General features: G+C 49.0%; 1 protein-coding gene across 2 annotated transcripts in view; it reads right to left on the minus strand.

Annotated features, from left to right (window-relative positions):
* Positions 1-1,495: 1,495 nt before the first annotated feature.
* Positions 1,496-16,159, minus strand: part of VANGL1 (VANGL planar cell polarity protein 1) — a 36,776-nt gene continuing 22,112 nt past the window's right edge. Inside the window, exons 5-8 of one of the 2 annotated variants that reach the window (XM_035314797.1) lie at positions 8,720-8,853; positions 5,245-5,377; positions 2,981-3,215; positions 1,496-2,187 (exon numbers count right to left, since the gene is read on the minus strand). In XM_035314797.1, the coding sequence (XP_035170688.1) occupies positions 1,927-2,187; positions 2,981-3,215; positions 5,245-5,377; positions 8,720-8,853 (763 nt within the window). In that variant the 3' untranslated portion in view covers positions 1,496-1,926. Of the gene's footprint in view, positions 2,188-2,980; positions 3,216-5,244; positions 5,381-8,719; positions 8,854-16,159 lie in introns of both variants that reach the window. The other variant, XM_035314796.1, reaches the window with a different exon arrangement.

Raw genomic sequence — 16,159 nt, forward strand, 5'->3', positions numbered from 1 at the left:
CGGCACGCCCAAGCCCCCGGCACGGTGGTTCTTGTTCTGGCTGCGTGCAGACGAGCCAATTCAGCCACAGGCAGTAGCCTGAACACAAGCAGAAGTGCTCCACAGTCTCCCAAGCTACTCCCAGTCTCTCCCACCCTGCCTACCTATGCACATCTTAAAAGCCAGACACATACATCTTTAGCAGAGATACATGTGAGATACTCTATGCCCCCCTCCACTTTTGAAAACGATGCACCCTCGCAGGGAAAGGCACTGGTTTTGTACCTCGCCGACATGGGGGCCCTTTGCATTAAGACATCTACATGGAAGGCAGGTCAGCTCCTGCTAGATACACATATTTGCATGGCAAAAGGCTGGGCAGGATGAGCTGAGCGTTTCTGCTCACCCAGGTGAATCCCAGCACAGGGCTGGGAGGCTCTAGGAGGGACCTGGCTGAAGGGCAATGCTTTGAGCCAGCAATCAGACGCTGGCTTAAGCTCATCTTTAAGAGGAAAGCTTTCAAAACCCCACAAAACTCAGACGACAAAAGTCACACACAAAAGCTGCACTGATGGGCGAAGAATGCTTTCAAAACAAAACTGCAATTTTAGGAGCTACAAGTCTCTCACAAAAGCAGAGAAACAGCAGGCTGTCCCGGCACTGAGGAGAGACCCCCACGGCAGAGAAAGGCCAAGAAAGGCAGGCAGGTTTTCAACATTCAGACAGAGTTTGGTATTTCTCAGCTACAGCTGAAAGTGGGGAAGGAAGGACACGCTGCGGCGTTCGTAGCTCGCAGCGGTTCTTCAGAGCAAGGGGAGTCGGCAGAGGCCAGCCCTTCCCTGGCTCCCCTCCTCGAGGAGGGAAGTGCTTTTGCCCGTCTGTCCTCCAGACGCACTTGAAGCCCCTGGAGAGCGGGGGACACATTCCTGTGCATGCTCCCCTTCCCCTCCAAAGGGCTGCCAGGTGTAGGGAGGTCTGTGATGTATCTGAGAAGGAGCCAGCTACTTACCTACTCTGCCCCGGTGCAAACGCGCAAGCCCTGCAGGTGTGAGAGGATGAAGCGGTAAGGCAGACCCCGAGGGGACCGTGACTAGAGAAACACGTTTGGAAAGGCAGGCAGAAAGGGACAGAAACGGGGAGCCTTGGGAGGGCCTGACAAAGGAGGGGGTAAGCAAGAGAGATGGAGCAGCTGAGAGAAAGAGAGAAAGAGGGAGCTGTGTCATGCAGACCAGTTTCAGTAACAAGCACGGCTAAAAAAACTTTTTTTGAAGAGCTGCAAGATAGGCTGATCCGGTTCGAGACAAGCAACTTCACAGAGACTGAGAAACAGGCGGCAAAACCATCCCACCATGCTCACACAGGTCCAGCACTGATAAGAGGGCACAGGGAGAAAAGGAGGAAAAAAAACAACAGAAGTTTGTCTTAAGGTTATGTGGCTCACAGAAGAAAAACCTCTCACACCCAGTCTTTGATACCGTCTCCTTCGTAAGTGAAAAGAAACTGCAAACACCACCTGTACAAGCAGATCTCTATGGTGGAGAGGCGAGCAGCGTGTTCTCAGGAATAGCTACAGGTAGCAGAGACACGAGCGCGCGCGCACACACAATGTAAGGCAGCATTCCAACAAAAATACAGACGTTGCAATTGTGCAGAGAAAGAGAGCGTGAGATTTACAATATGCCTGGAAAGGGGGGGGGGGGGGGGCAAAAAAAAAAAATCTGTTCTGTCTCCAAGGCTGAGCTAACCGAGCCAAGTCACCCTGTTGCCTCTTAAGATATTTCTTTCTAGATAAGATATCCCAGCTCCCCCCACCCCTTTCCAAATAAAGTGCAGATGGTCAAATATTACTGGTCCATCATCTGCCAGTTTCAGTCAGCGTTGGGGAAATTAAACCCAAAAGCACAATATTGAAAAAAAAATCCCCAAACAACCCACCCTCGAAATCCCTTAGACTGAAGTCTCGGACTGTAAGCGAAGGACAAATTTATGAGACTTAGGGTCTATGAACTCTTCTGAGAGTTTGATGAAGGGGATTTTCTTCACATTAGCAACAAGGCTGAAGTCCAAGCACTTGAGGACAAAAACAATCCCGTCTTGCAACCCGCTTGTGACCGCTTCCTCGCTAACGAGCGTCCACTGCTTGGAGAACCAGCGATCCCTGTCGTACTGGAGGGTTGGGCCAGGGCTGAGGTAACGCTCCAGGAATGCCTAGCAAGAAAACGAACACATTAGCACCAGGGGAACTGCAGCCCCATGACTCGGTCTGCTTCAACGCTCTCTTTCAGTCGCTATATACAGCTCTGCGAGCTGCAGCTTGCAATGCTGGAAGTTATTTCAGCTCCTGTGCTTCAGGAGACATCCTTCCCCTTCGTTTCTACCCTCGGGTTGCGTTCTTCAGGATGGTGGCTGTTTTCAGGAGGGGAAGGCAGAGGGAGGGAGGCAGGACACTGCGGGATCGCGTGACCCGTTTTCCTCATCATTCGGTCTCTTCCTGCATCTGCAGTTCAACAGTCAGTCAGGGCATGAAGTGACAAACTGACATCTGACCAGGCAGCCCACGAGCTAGAAGCATTGTCATACAGGGACTTAGGCTATAATTAGAAGCAGTTCGAAATGCAGCACCGTGGAGGAGAACCCCCCAAAAATGCTTTTCAATTCGCCGACTCCAACACAATGCCACCATAAGCCAGCTGGGAAAACTGCCCCTGACTCAGGGCCCCTCTCTTAGATACTTCTTTGATACTCCACTGCTGAACAGGACATTAGAACAAACAGCTAATTAGGTCACAGGCACTTCCAGCTAAGAAGATACAGAAGGTGCTTTATAGGAAACACCCCTTCCCTTTAAGACCTGATGCAATCTAGAGCGTGCTGATTGTATCACGGACAGCAACCACAAATCTCCACTCGCTTTCCCCAACAACTCCCTGCTCGGTGTGCGCACACAGACGTGCTGTACCTTTATCCCTCCGTCATGAACCAGCACTAAAGAACTCGTTACCTTTGGTGTCATGTTGTTGGTGATGCAGAAGGACAAGTGTTGCAAGATGCTCTCCATGCTGTGGTACTGCTGCTGGCGGGTGGTGCGAAGGTACTTCTGCAGAGCTCTTGCCATGGAGGGGAAGATTGCCTGGGCTGCTTCTCGGGGGTCCATCATCTCTCCCGGAGCCTTCTGCTGTTCCTCTGCCTGGAGGCGTTTGATATGAGTGAAAGCCTCCTCTACTGCAACCACAAGCCTGCAGAAAGAAAACCAGGACAGCAAAAGTCACAAGAGCAGAGGTAGGATGGGTCTGTGGTTAAGGCAGAGCCTGGGAGTCAGGATTTACAAGCTCCTATTCCCATGTCTACCACTGACTCACTGTCTGCCATCAGACAAGTTACATAAAATTGTCTCTGCTGACAATCTGTGAGGTAGATGGCAGCTTTCCTTTCCTCGCTCAAGCCATCCAGAAACTGAGGGTCATAAACTACGATTAAGACCTTAAAAGCCTGAGTGTCGTACTTGGTTCTGCCAACACAGCATAAACATCAGTTGCACGAACTGAACAAGACACAGCTGCCCTCGCGTTTAACGCGCATCTTTGAAAGCAGCAGTTCCAGCATACAGTGCAGCAGCTCGAAGTCAGGAAGAGGCTGGCCATAAACTAGCATGACTCAGAACACGGAGTACTGTAGGACTCTCCCTGTGCTCACAAGCTGTGGTCTGCTCTGATTTACACCAACTGGTACAGTCCTCGTGCTTCTGGGTGACTGCCCTGTAACTCTCCATTGAACACTGATGAGAGCCCCATCTTCATTGCTAACACTGCAGCCAAAGACATCTTCTACAAACCATTCCTGTCTTGGTACAGGTGAGCAAACACCAAGACCGCACCAGAAAAAAGGCAAACATGCCAAACAACGCTGGCAAGTTAGCCCAATAGAATTTAACAAGTGAGGGACTATGCTTCAGTCAATGAGGAAAAAGCGACGATAATGGAAAAGCCACCCAACAAAACTCTTCTGCCTCTCTAGACAGCACTTGTTTCACACTGGATTTCCACTCAAGTCACCAATCACTGGCTACAGCGCCCCCAGTACCGAATGCATCTTAAAGATGAGAGAAGCTGCCTCATGACAAGCAGAGGTATAGTCTGAATGCAATATTCTATAAGTGAAGAACACCATGAGAAGCCCTGACCCCTACGGATTTTAATTTGACTTGGAGGGAAACTGGAAACCAGTTTCTAATCTCCTCATGTCCTGTTGTTGCAGCTCTGACCTTCCTTCTTTGAAACATCTGGCCTTCTAGTGACTGATGGCTTTCCTCTGACTAAGCAGCTGTTCAAACCAAACTCATCAAGCAAGGGAGATGTGCCCAAGTTAGGATGCTACACTGCACGGAAAGGAAAATTTAAGTTCCTATCGCTCCAAGGCTGGAAGAGAGCCCAAAAGACAGTGGCTAAGGAGCACGGGTCAGACCGAATCAGGCTATGGGGACACACCGTGCCAGCACTTTCCTAACAGGATATAAACAAACTGCCAAAAGAAAACACAAAACAAGCCAGCTCCTTCCAGTTACTGCATGTTCCTTCCAAACACAGCTCAGTCCAGGGGTGCCTGCCTGTAAGCAACTTCCCTCGAACCGTTAGGTGTGCTAACTACCAACTGTCATCAAGCTCCTGAAAAAACAGAGGCACAAGCCATCTGCGGTCACCTCACCAAAGCGTTAGCTCTGCAGCCTAAGTGTGACTGACAGAAAGCATTATTTCCAAAATCAAACACAGCCAGTTCTGGTCATGTCTTTTCTCCCCAGCTCATTTAAAAAGGGCAGCCAAACCACCTCTTTTTGTTGCCTGTAAGCACAAATATTCTTTCTTTTCCTACGAAGAGGCGAGACCAAGTCTGTCCCTGGATTACTTGAGCTGAGATGACAAGCCTAAGCATGGGGGAAATAATGGGATTTCCTACAGCAAGTAACTATGGATTTGTCAAGCACTGGACTGTTCCCTAATCCTTGACATTGCATTAGCTTATCTGGCATAATATACATGAGCTCTGCTCATGTATTTTCTTCAGATAACTCTAGTTGCAAGCTGTCACTGTCCCTTGTGCATCTGGGTTTCATATGCTCGTGTTCCGTGACAGATTTACAGCCAACCCCAGCCCTCAATAAAAACTGCTTTCCTCTCAGCAGGCCCAGCCAGCCCAACACAACCAGGCCTTTAACGAATGGTTCGGGCTGAGCAGAGCCCAAGAACAATCCCGGGGAAGGAACAGCTTTACCTCGCCCGACGTTTTTTAACTCGGCGCTCATGGTCGGCCTCTTCGTAGTAGAGCTCGTTGTGGCTGGAGTCTCTGCGACGGGCAGCGGCTGCGATCATGGCACGGGACTGCCCCGAGGCGTTGTTACCTGGGCCTTCCGCAGGGGAGGACAAGCAAAAAAGGAGACAAGAAAGCGGGCATTACCGTCACAGAAGGCAGCTGGGAAAGACCAGCACCCCACAGCATCTGCCACAGGCGGTCTGCAGCTCTAGACCTGCCCCAACACTGCCTTCCCAGATGAGGCGATAATCCCTTCCCCTGCCCTCATGAGCCCTGGCAGAAACCCTGTCGGACAGCATCGGCTTGGAGAGGAGCTTTCCTCCCTGCTCCAAGCACGGCAGTGGAGAGGGGTGTTAGTTGGGACGACGGGTCTCACACAAGGGCAGAGGTAAGGTGCACATGCCAAGGATGCCACTTACCATCCATTATATACGTTTTCAGTTTGACAGCAAGGGCAGCTGGAACACACCACATTTCAGCAACAAGACAGTGTGAGAGCACAAGAAGCGGGGAGTTGGGAAGGAGAAAGACAAACACAAGAACGTCAAGAGACATGGAGATGAATGAACGAAAACCAAACTCCAGGCAGTTTCACATGGGGAAGAAAAACAGGACGCAGAAGCAGCAGGATCACCTTTAGACAAAGCACAGAGTTTTTCAGAAGGACAGATATGTCCGAGCAGCAGGCCTGCGATAGGTTAGGCTGGGGTCTATGTGCACAACAGCTCCTCAGGGTACTCAGAGCAGCACCTGCCATCAGAGCTTCTGTTAACAGATCTTGCACAGCCACAGGAACAGGGAAGCTGCAAGCTGGGCTTTGTTACACCCCAAGAAGTGACAGTGCTGTCTCCACAGGACCTTAACTAGCGACCCTAAAATGCAGTAAAGGCCTAGGACGCTCGCAGCTCTGGCTGTTTGGGCAGAAAGGAGATAGAAAGGGAGAAAATAATGCCTCTGAAGGGTATAGCAATCCTTCTGTGCAACAGAGGGGAAAAAGGGAAGCCTAAGACTGCCTCCAAACTATCAAGATCTGCTTTTTCAACTGCTCTGAGAGCCCATTCTTACCTGGCAGTGGTTAAGGCCAATCAATTGCACAGACACCATTAAAATTATTCTGGTCATGCAAGGGCAGCTTTTTTTTTTATCCCTAAAAAGCACAAACCAGTTTCCAAGAAAGAAGACTGAAGTTCAATAGTGGGAAGGACAAGCATTCAAACAGATGGCTTCTTAAGAATCTGAACACTTTAGACTTTGTTTGACAGCCTTGAAATGGAGGATACAACTTGAGGCAGACACCAGCTCCCAAATTTGGGTTAGATTTATTATATGCTTCATTGACTATGCCTGGTGATGGAAATTCAGGTTTTGAAGGTGAGCCTCCCCACTCTGTGTAAGAGAGATTACAGCAAGACAATTTTCCTTCCTGGCTGCTACAACATCAAACACAAAAGCTGCCAACAAATTAAGCTCCTTTAATAGCGTTACTGTCTTCACACAGAAGGTGTAAAAGACTGTCAGGGTGCCAAGCTAAGCTGCAGCCAGAACTACACTACGCTCTTCTTTGCAAAGTGGATGGGAATCCTTGTAAAGAATATGCCTCTAAGCCTGAGATTTCCATGTCTGCAAAGGCAGAAAGGTTGCACAAGGAATAGCCCAGGGATCCTGTACTGCACCAGAATGGAAAGCACAAGCTTTCAGGTCCTGGCAGGCTCATGAGCTTGACACTGAAAAGGCCCGGCCAGCCATGTCTGGAGCTTGCTGCTAGTTCCTTCTCTTCCAACAAATTCTGTGAGCTAACATCTCCTAAACTACTGACGCTACTGGACTGGCAGTTTTTCCTCGAGGCTTGGGATGGCCCAGAAGCTGCCGCAGGAACAGACACCCTGCCACCTCTCGAAGAGATGCTGCAATGCAGGAGAAGAGAAGCAAGCTGGTAACCAGAACAGCATGTCCTGCAGCCTGGTTTGAATGGTGTGCAGACACCCTGGTTACTGGCAGCCCTCACTTTCCTCACATGGGGCCTCGCTAAGAATGAGCAACTGGAATGTAAGGTTTCATTTTTAGAAAAATGCAGAGCAAGTCAGTTTACTTCCCCTTTCCAACTCAACTTGTTCTTTCCCACCTGCAAGCCTCTTCACTCCAGGTATCAGAGGAGACACAGTCAGAAAAGCCCAGCCCTCTCCCACTCTACTGCTTCCCTTCACCCTTCATCTGCCAGAAACGGGAGATCTCATTGTAAGGATCTATACCTACAATTCATGTTATGGACTCAGAAGTGTTGCACTAGGCTTGGGGAAACACTGAGAATAAGGCCTTTGAAAATTTTAGAGATACCAAATTGAAAACAAAATGCACAACACTGATGCCTTGTTGAGGCAAAGGAAAAACCCCATGACGCATGACTCTGTGTGACAGATATTCTCCTTATTTCACTCGCCACATGCCAGATGCAGAGCCACCTTGCCCAGCTAAGCCCCTTCAGTCCATTCCTGCTCTAAAAACCTTTCAATACTAACTTGTTCTGTGCAGAACTGCTGCACGAGATGTGTCTTGCCACATCTTGTCACAGGGCTTCAGCCACGCTTCACTGCAAAAGCTGCCCTCTGCAACTTCAGCTCTTCCATCAAATGAATCTGCACTTCTACGGAGGCTGTGATGGTCGGGCACACCCTGCTTATCAAGACTAACTTTTACTGATAGAGTTCCAGATTGTCAAATAATTAAGTCCAGTTTCCACTGCTTTGAGTGTCCGCATGGATCCACTCAGCCATCCTCCAACACATCCTTACAGCCCAAGAGCTTGAACCAGGCTTGCAGAACAGCAACGCTCCATGGGGATAGTTACCAGTCTTGGCATTTCCCTGTGAACTGCTCAGCACCACGATGACTCGGAAGCACGGCCAAGCATAAGCCAGGCATAGATAATTTACTGCTAAGGCTGCAAGCTTGACAAGCATTTCTTTCACTGTCAGCTGCTGCTTACACAGTTGCTTCTTCTCGCTATGGTATGAGCCCCCTTAACTTTCCTGAAGGTTGCCTGTGGCAGCCGTGCAGTGAACGACTGGGGAACTGATCTAGGTTAAAAGTTGTGTTTATTGTACTAGCACAACCAAGGAGATGACCCAAGGGTGACAAGACGCAGAGGCTGCCCAAAACAAGCAGCGGTGCCAAAAAGGGCTGTCAAGCCACACAGTAATTAAGCCTGACCCAGAACTTGGCTCTTTTCACCTGGCAAAGACAAAAGCCTTATTGTGGGCTAAACACATCTGTAAAGTCATCTGGAACCAGCAAGCTCAGCACTGTTAGGAGAGCTTCCAGCAAAAGACAGGGATTTGGCAAAGCAGGAAGGTGAGAATGTGTGCATAACAAAGCGCATGGCCAGCCCAGCCCTTCCCCATCCCACCCATTTTCAGAGGCTACATTTCACCTCACCTACCATCAACATTGTAGACTTTCAGGCCAGCCATGTGCTTGGCTGCACGGGATTTGGAGGCCGTTAACAACGCTGGGTTGTAGACAGGGAAATCTCTGTAGTAATTTTCCAGAACCACCAGTGCAGCTCGCTGGATGCTAAGGGGGGAAAAAAGAAGAAAAAAGAAGAAAAAAAAAAAAAAAAAGATAAACAAAATGCAACAAGGTCTTCTATTTCCTTTTGAAAGAAGTTTTATGGAAGAAGAAATAGCCACGTTATTTGGCACAGGGTTCTCACACCCACGGAATTGTGCAACACACGGAGTATTAAATGCTGAGGCTCTCTCTAGGACCTAAAATTTCATCTGAGATCCATGCAATGTTTCTCCCCTCCCCTAAATACGAGGATGATAGGAAAGCCCTGAACCAGGACAGAGCTTAAAGGGAAGCATCAGGCTGCCTGCAAAACACAGAGCAGGAGCGCTGTAGCTGGCCAGCCCAGATGGAGGGGCCAGCTCTGTATAGATGCTTTTCCCTTTGAGTCATTTCCAGCCGCACCTTGCAGCTCTTCAGATCTCCTCCATCCAAGCTCTGACAAGAGCCCAATCTTTCCAGCTTTCGCAGCAAGATAAGATCGCTGCCTGAGGAGCACAGCTGCCCGAGAATGAATTATCCCAGTATTGCCTGTTAAATCCCAGGCAAGGCACAGAACCAAGAGCAGATTCCTCCCCCTTAGAAGGGACACCTCTACATAAAAGGATGACAGAAGGAAGCAAAACAGAAGACAAGCCACCAGCAGCAAAGGCCTAACCCAGAGGTATTTTCCTTTGCAAAATCACAGAGATCACCTACTCATGGACCTGGAGTTTGCCAAGCAGCCGCATTTAATTTCATTTTGAACCCACAGAAATTAAAAGGGAACTTGCCAACGTCCTTGTTGCCAGTTAATTGTGAAGTTCACACTTACCAACAAAGGCTGTCATGAGGAAAGCAACCCAGTATTCTCACACATGTTACAACATAAGAAAAAAACAGGAGGAGGATGGTAACGTGGGAAAATAGGCATGAACAAATTAAGACCTAAATTCAATTCTCAGCACTGCCACTGATTCAACGCATGCTCCCGGAGGAGCAATTTAACTTTCCCGTGCCTTGTGCTAATATTAACTTCTGCATCACACCCCAGTAATTTAAACACACACACACCCTGCGCCATATCCCCACGCTGTAGGTGCCCCTCTCCCACCGATCAGTGAATGAAGTCTAAATGCCAACCCAGCTACGAGATCCTGGGAAAGAAGAACAAATCCAGGCTTGTTCACTGTGTACCTTCATCATCCACTGTTACGGCACAGCGTCATTTATTTCATTAGCTGTGTACCTTCACGATGATGAATTGAGCTTTTAGAGCAAATTCCATCTCTAGGACAGTTTTTTTGGGGGGTGTGTGTGTCTGTTGCATCCAACTGAAGCACCTTAAAGGAGCTTTATGTTTCAGGTGCCAGTCCTAAATATCATCTCGTATCAGGCTTGTTAAAAGCTATTCCATCTAAGCACTTGGCTACTGATAGGTAGCCAAGTTTAAAGCCACTGTTTAATCGAGGAAATAATCTTCCTCTAACAAAGAGCTACAGACTGACAACCCCCACCCACAGCCAGTTTCCTTCCCTCTGCCAAGCTTCTGATTTCTGCCGAGGATTTGTTGCAGCTCAAAAACAAAGTTTCATAAAAGAAGTCATGTGTCAGCGGCATACATCCCCCTTCTGACCGCATCCAAACATGACTTTTTCCATGCCCACTTCCCAGGAAGAAAGGTAAAACCTAATGGAGATTTGTCTCGAAATGAAACATTTGGAGAACTATGACCAGCTAAGAATGAGAAGATAAACGTGAAAATGGTTAAACTCTGCTAGCACACTGCACTCGTTTCAGGCAGCACTGGGACTTCAGTCACAGCAGTGGAAAAGTGTTGGGGAGGTGGTGCTCTGCCCGACTAGCTCTACCAGGACACGGCACAACGCAGCACAGGACAGGATAATGTACTTTAATCTGTACTCATTCTCTTCCCTGGACCCCAGGGTGAATGTTATCACCAGGATGCCAGCCTTCCCCACCCACCTCACCACCCCTCCCACTCCCTCCCTACCTTACCTACCCCACTGAATCACACGCGTGCACCCAAAACCCAAACGCCATCAGGCTTTTACGTTGCAAAAAGCAGCTGTTGTTGCCCCGAAAATTAAAGCCCTGTTATTTTATACTCATGCAAACCCGGTGCAGGCTCAGTCCCACGTACGCGCTATGCCACCCACATGGAGGGGCTGCTCTCTCGAGAGAAATGTAATTAAACATCCTGGTTTCCTAAATTTGTACCAGGCTGTCTCTGGCTCCCATGCAGCCCATCACGGGCACACCAGGTGGACTGCGACTCTTCAAGCTCTCTTTTAAAGAAGAATTAAAGAGAAGATGCCGCGGACGAGAAAATTAGAAGGGTGACCATAATTAGTGAGGGCAAGGCTGAATCAGAGCCTTCTGGGCTGCGTTGCTCAACCTTTTTGCCCACGTGAAGGGGAAGCCTCACCCCGCAGAGCCCCGCTCCACGTGGGAGCTGTGAAGCAGCGAGGACCCCAGAAGGGACAGAGATGCCCCCAGCATGGTGGAAGGGGACCCAGAGTGCTTGGGTGATGTGACAGTGGCCATCCTGGGGGCACAGAGGGCTAAGGAAGCCCGTCGCCTCCTGACAAATTTGACTCTTTGGGACTTTAGGCAGGAGAGCAGACCCCTTGCTGCCTTAGCAAACAGGGTGAAGTGGCTGCAGCGAGCCTCCTCCCCACCCACGCCAGCTCTGCCTGGGATGGAAACTGGCAGCCCTCCCGCAGCCCTCACTCGGAGGCTTTTTCCCTGCAGAAGCGTCTCGGGAGGAGCTCAGCACCACGTCCGTCCGCTGCAGCCATTCACCCCGCGCTTCAGCAAATTCGGACTTCCCGTGCACGCACGGATTGAAAAGAATGGGGAGGGGCGGGAGGAAAAGGAACAGAAAGTTTCAATACTGCACCGTCTGTGCAGGGCAAGGACCCTCCTTATGTCCTGCAAAGGCAGCCCGGTATATTTTGGGAATAGCTACAAAATATCAGAGCACACAGAAGCACATTGGGACACGAAAAGCGTTTTCATGCAACAATTCGGACTCTGAAAACCTGTGACATGACAAAGGACCTCTTGCACAGGCCAGCAGCCGAACAATTTTCCTTGTAGGCAGTTACCAGTGAAGTCCTACGTTTTGCTGGTCTGTATTTTGTGCAGTTTGAGGTTGGTTTATTATTACTATTATTATTCTCCTCCTGAAGAAGGCCATGTCGCAGCACGCTGCCAGCAGGGAAGGCAAACAAGCAGATCCAGCAGCAGCGCCGCGTACCTCGGCGGCATTTGGCAGCAGAGTCCTTTGCAAACAGCAATGAATTCACTTCTGCTGGGTCTCCAAGGAAGTGGAGGAGGGGACTGGGACACAAAGGCAGCAACAACTGCCAGTGTTTTCCCCTGTCAGAAGATAAGTCAGGAACAATTCCGCTTGAGTACTTGTTGCTATGTGGGATTTTAGTTTTTGAGGTCTCGCGGTGCTCTGCGGCTCAGGGGGCATTTGGGTTTTTTATTTGCCTTCTGTGACATAGCTACACTGATACCGAAAGTGGCTTTTTTAGAGGATTTCCAGGAAAACAAGCCAGTGGCACACTGGTGCAAAGCACAAGGAAAGAAGCCTGTTTGTATAATCAAAGCACCGGCTTTGGGACCTGCTGCTTTCCACAAATACAGCTTTGAGCCTCCTGAACTGGTGGGAAAAAGACCTTAAGAAGTGGAGAGGAGGAAAAAAAAAAGATTGCAATCACACCTTATACCCAAAGCTGCCATCTGACACACTAAGGCCAAGCCCAGCAGGCTGCAGCAGCTGTCTTTCACATGGTTTTAGCAGCTTCGTGCTTCACTTGCTGAGCTAGAAACACAGCCTGCCGTGACACTGCTACCACACGGAAGGCAGAAGAGTGCCTCGTGCTCTTGCAGAAGATACAGACCTAAACACACACCCAGAAAGAGCTAAGATGTTTGCTACCAGGGCACCTGCTTCCTTACCTTGCTACGGAGGCAAATCCCACAGCACCGAGGTTTAGGGTGAGCCAAGCATCCAAAACCCACAGGGAGAGTCAGAGAGGGCTGAGGGCAGAGCAAGCCCGGGGTTATTTCACTAACTGGTTCCCAACACAGACTCATCTCCTCCAAACAACATTTTTTAAGTGCTGCAAAACAGACACAGCATCAAAACAAGCCAGAAGTCTCTGGGCGTGCTGAATACTTGCCGCAGCCAGTTGGGAAGCTTTGGCACCTCAAAGAGAAGCTGAGCAAGAATTGCACAAGGCAATCCTCCAGACAGAGCCAGCATTGCCTTGCAGGCTGGCTCCAGCCTATAGCTGCACCGAGCTCCTCTACAGCAGGAGATGCTCGGATCTCATGCCCAGAAAGCTCAGAAAACTTCTGCACCATCCCAAAACTACACGATAGTCCCATCTCCCTCCCACAAGACCCCCTCTGGCAAGGCGCAAGGGGGTTGGCATTTTGTGCTGCCTTGCCCAAGGACCACCTTGAAACAAGGCTCCCTGGAGGACCAGGGTCGTGCAGAAGAGCTCTGCAGCAGTGCTTGGGCTCAGTTTTGTCCTCTCCAGGAACCAGGGACTGAGCCAGAGTGAGATCTCAGCAGAGACAAGGAACTCCTAAAGCAGCTGTGGTTGAACAAGCTGGGCAGAAAAATGCCTTTTGATCACCGTAACTACAATGGCATCTCGGCTCGGTACAGTCAGGAGAACAAGACCACAGCCCCTAGGAAGAGGAAAACCACATTTTCTTGTCAGGCAACCACAACTGAAGCCTCCACTCGGCTCGGGCAGGCAGGCGCAGTTCCTGCCCTCCCCAAAGCAGGCACTGGGCTACCAGGACGCAGTGGGTTTGTTTTAGATACCTGGCGTGCAGTCGGGCTGGGAGGAGAACCTGCAAGATCAAGCCTCTGCAGGGCAGGGCACGAAACCCCAGGGCAGAAGGTCTCCCCTTTTTGGCCCTGAATGTCCCACATTCAACACAAACATGCTCCACGTTTCCTGAGGCAAAACAGAGTCAACACAAGCTTGGTGATACAGCAGTTTGTTGCTGGTGCAGGAACAAACGGACCTTAACATACAGATTTTCTGAATGAGAGGGGGGAAAGCTGGTTGTTTGCATTTCATTTTTATTTTTCCTTTAGTAGCAGCATCGCCAAAACCCTCCAAAGGCAAAAGGAAAGGACCACCGCAAGTCTACTACAAACACTGCCCTTATGTTCTAATCTTTTTATTCGGAAGAGAAACTGTGTGCATGAAAAAGGGAGTTTTTAAATCAGAGGATTTTACAGCAGGGAATGACAAAAATTTAGAAAAGAGTCCACTCCTTTAAATGATATGACCCAAACAAGCTACTTATTTAATACCTCCCTAAAGAGCCCTATAAAAGTATTCCCAGGGCAGCTCTAAGGAGATGCTGCTACAGAAGTATGGAGTGCTAAGTTTTAGCGAGCAGCTATAAAAACCCAGTAAACCCACAGGCATGCCACCATTGCAATTCTCCTCAGAGGCTTTCCAGCCTGATAACTTCACAAGTTAACTGGGCTTTACAGAACCTGCACACAAGCTGACCTTTTTCCCCCAGTCACCTTTACTGGTAAACTTCAAATTTAGATGAATGCTTTCCTTACAGCTGCGTTGCCCTAGCTTTCAGTGACGGCTGAAGGGGGAAGTTAGCGTAATTACGAAGAAAAATAAAACAACAAATTACTACTGATAAGGCACAGCAAGGAGAACCAAGAGGAGAAACCTCCTCTCAGAGGTCTCAGAGCTCAGGCTGGGTTTCAAATGGTTCGTTAGACACTGACAGCCACGTGAAGTGCCCAGACAGCTCTCAAGCTAGACACATCCCTTCCCCTTTGATCAGATACAGCACATTCCAACCGATGAAGGTGCTGCCTTCACATCTCAGGCCCAACCCGATGCCCCCAGAAGCTGGCAGCGGCTGAATCGGATCCCGAGAGCAGCAGCAGCTGGATCAACCCCCTCGCTGAGAACTGCTTTTTTTTTTTCCAAGCATGCTGCCAGCATAGCAGGCAGCCTGCCTCCACGCGTGGTTTTGCAGAGTGCTGGGGTGTCCTCAGGGGAGCTAGTGAGAATACTAACTTGCTTATTTGGGGGAAGACGAAAAACAACTGCCGGCTGCTCACAAGTGAAGCAAAACCAAAGCCGTGAAAGGCTTCTTTTATCTATTGAGCAATTTGGCAGGTTGGGAAGGAGGGCAGGGAGGAAGGAGCACAGAGAGGACAACTTAAATGAAAAGATGACTGGAGAAAGCTGCTGCTGAGCTGTCCCCACAAACCTGCACAGCATCATGAAGATGGGTTAGGGTATTAGAGATACAGGTGCTGAAAGACCACAGGCAAATTGGCTTCCCCAGGAACTGTTGCAGCCCCAGCAGGCTCTGCTTGTCCATACCCAACTCTACACAGGCTTGTGACTGATGTCAGGACACTGAAGTTGATCTAATGGTTTCAATAAAACTGTCACTGCCACTAGAAGTTACAATCCTGCCTCTTCCCCTCTGCCCCACGTCACACCTTCTGCCACCGCAAGCCTTTGTGCACCTGCAGCACCAGAAGGACAGTTAAAAAGACCACAGGAACTGAGCTGGACTAAATAATCCACGGAGAGACATACACACACAGACACAAGCTGTACGAGTATATAAATAATATAGAGATAATAAACACCAGCTCAGCCATTCAGATCCTGCTGCAACAAGGGGCAGGGTGAGGGAGTCACATGGTTGACAGGACAGTTTCTTCCAGCAGCATCAGTTTAAGCAGTGATTTGAAACTATGATCAAACCTTTATGTAAGCGAGGGGTGAAGCGTGTTCTTTGATGTTCATTAACATAGAACAAATAGCTACCAGTACCTAAGTCCATTTGCATGAGCTTCTCGATTGTGCTTTTATCTCAGAAAATACTAGCATGGATTTATCAAAAGACAGACAAGAAAAAACAACAACCACATTTGAAAACAACCCTCAGATTTTTAAACTACATTTAACTCAAATGGAATTTCAACACAAAACAAAATTACTCTTTTTTGTGAAAAAAAGGTTGCCCCTCTTCCTTTCTCCTCTTTCCCCTTCACACCCATCAGGGTACACTAGATAACAAATAGCATCAGCTCTTGAGCTGACAGTTCATCTTTGCAAAACATACATCAAGTATTCGAGGGAGGCTTGACCTCTTTTAAAAGTGTCTACACACCTGAAGTTATACTTAGCATTTAAGGAGTTTTGAACAGATCTTAAGATACAGGAGGGACATGATCCTGACCCCCAGCTGTTCTTGTTTATTTTAAAAAAAATCTACT

This window comes from Oxyura jamaicensis, chromosome 1 (genome assembly GCF_011077185.1).
Source record: "Oxyura jamaicensis isolate SHBP4307 breed ruddy duck chromosome 1, BPBGC_Ojam_1.0, whole genome shotgun sequence".
Lineage (NCBI taxonomy): Eukaryota > Metazoa > Chordata > Aves > Anseriformes > Anatidae > Oxyura > Oxyura jamaicensis.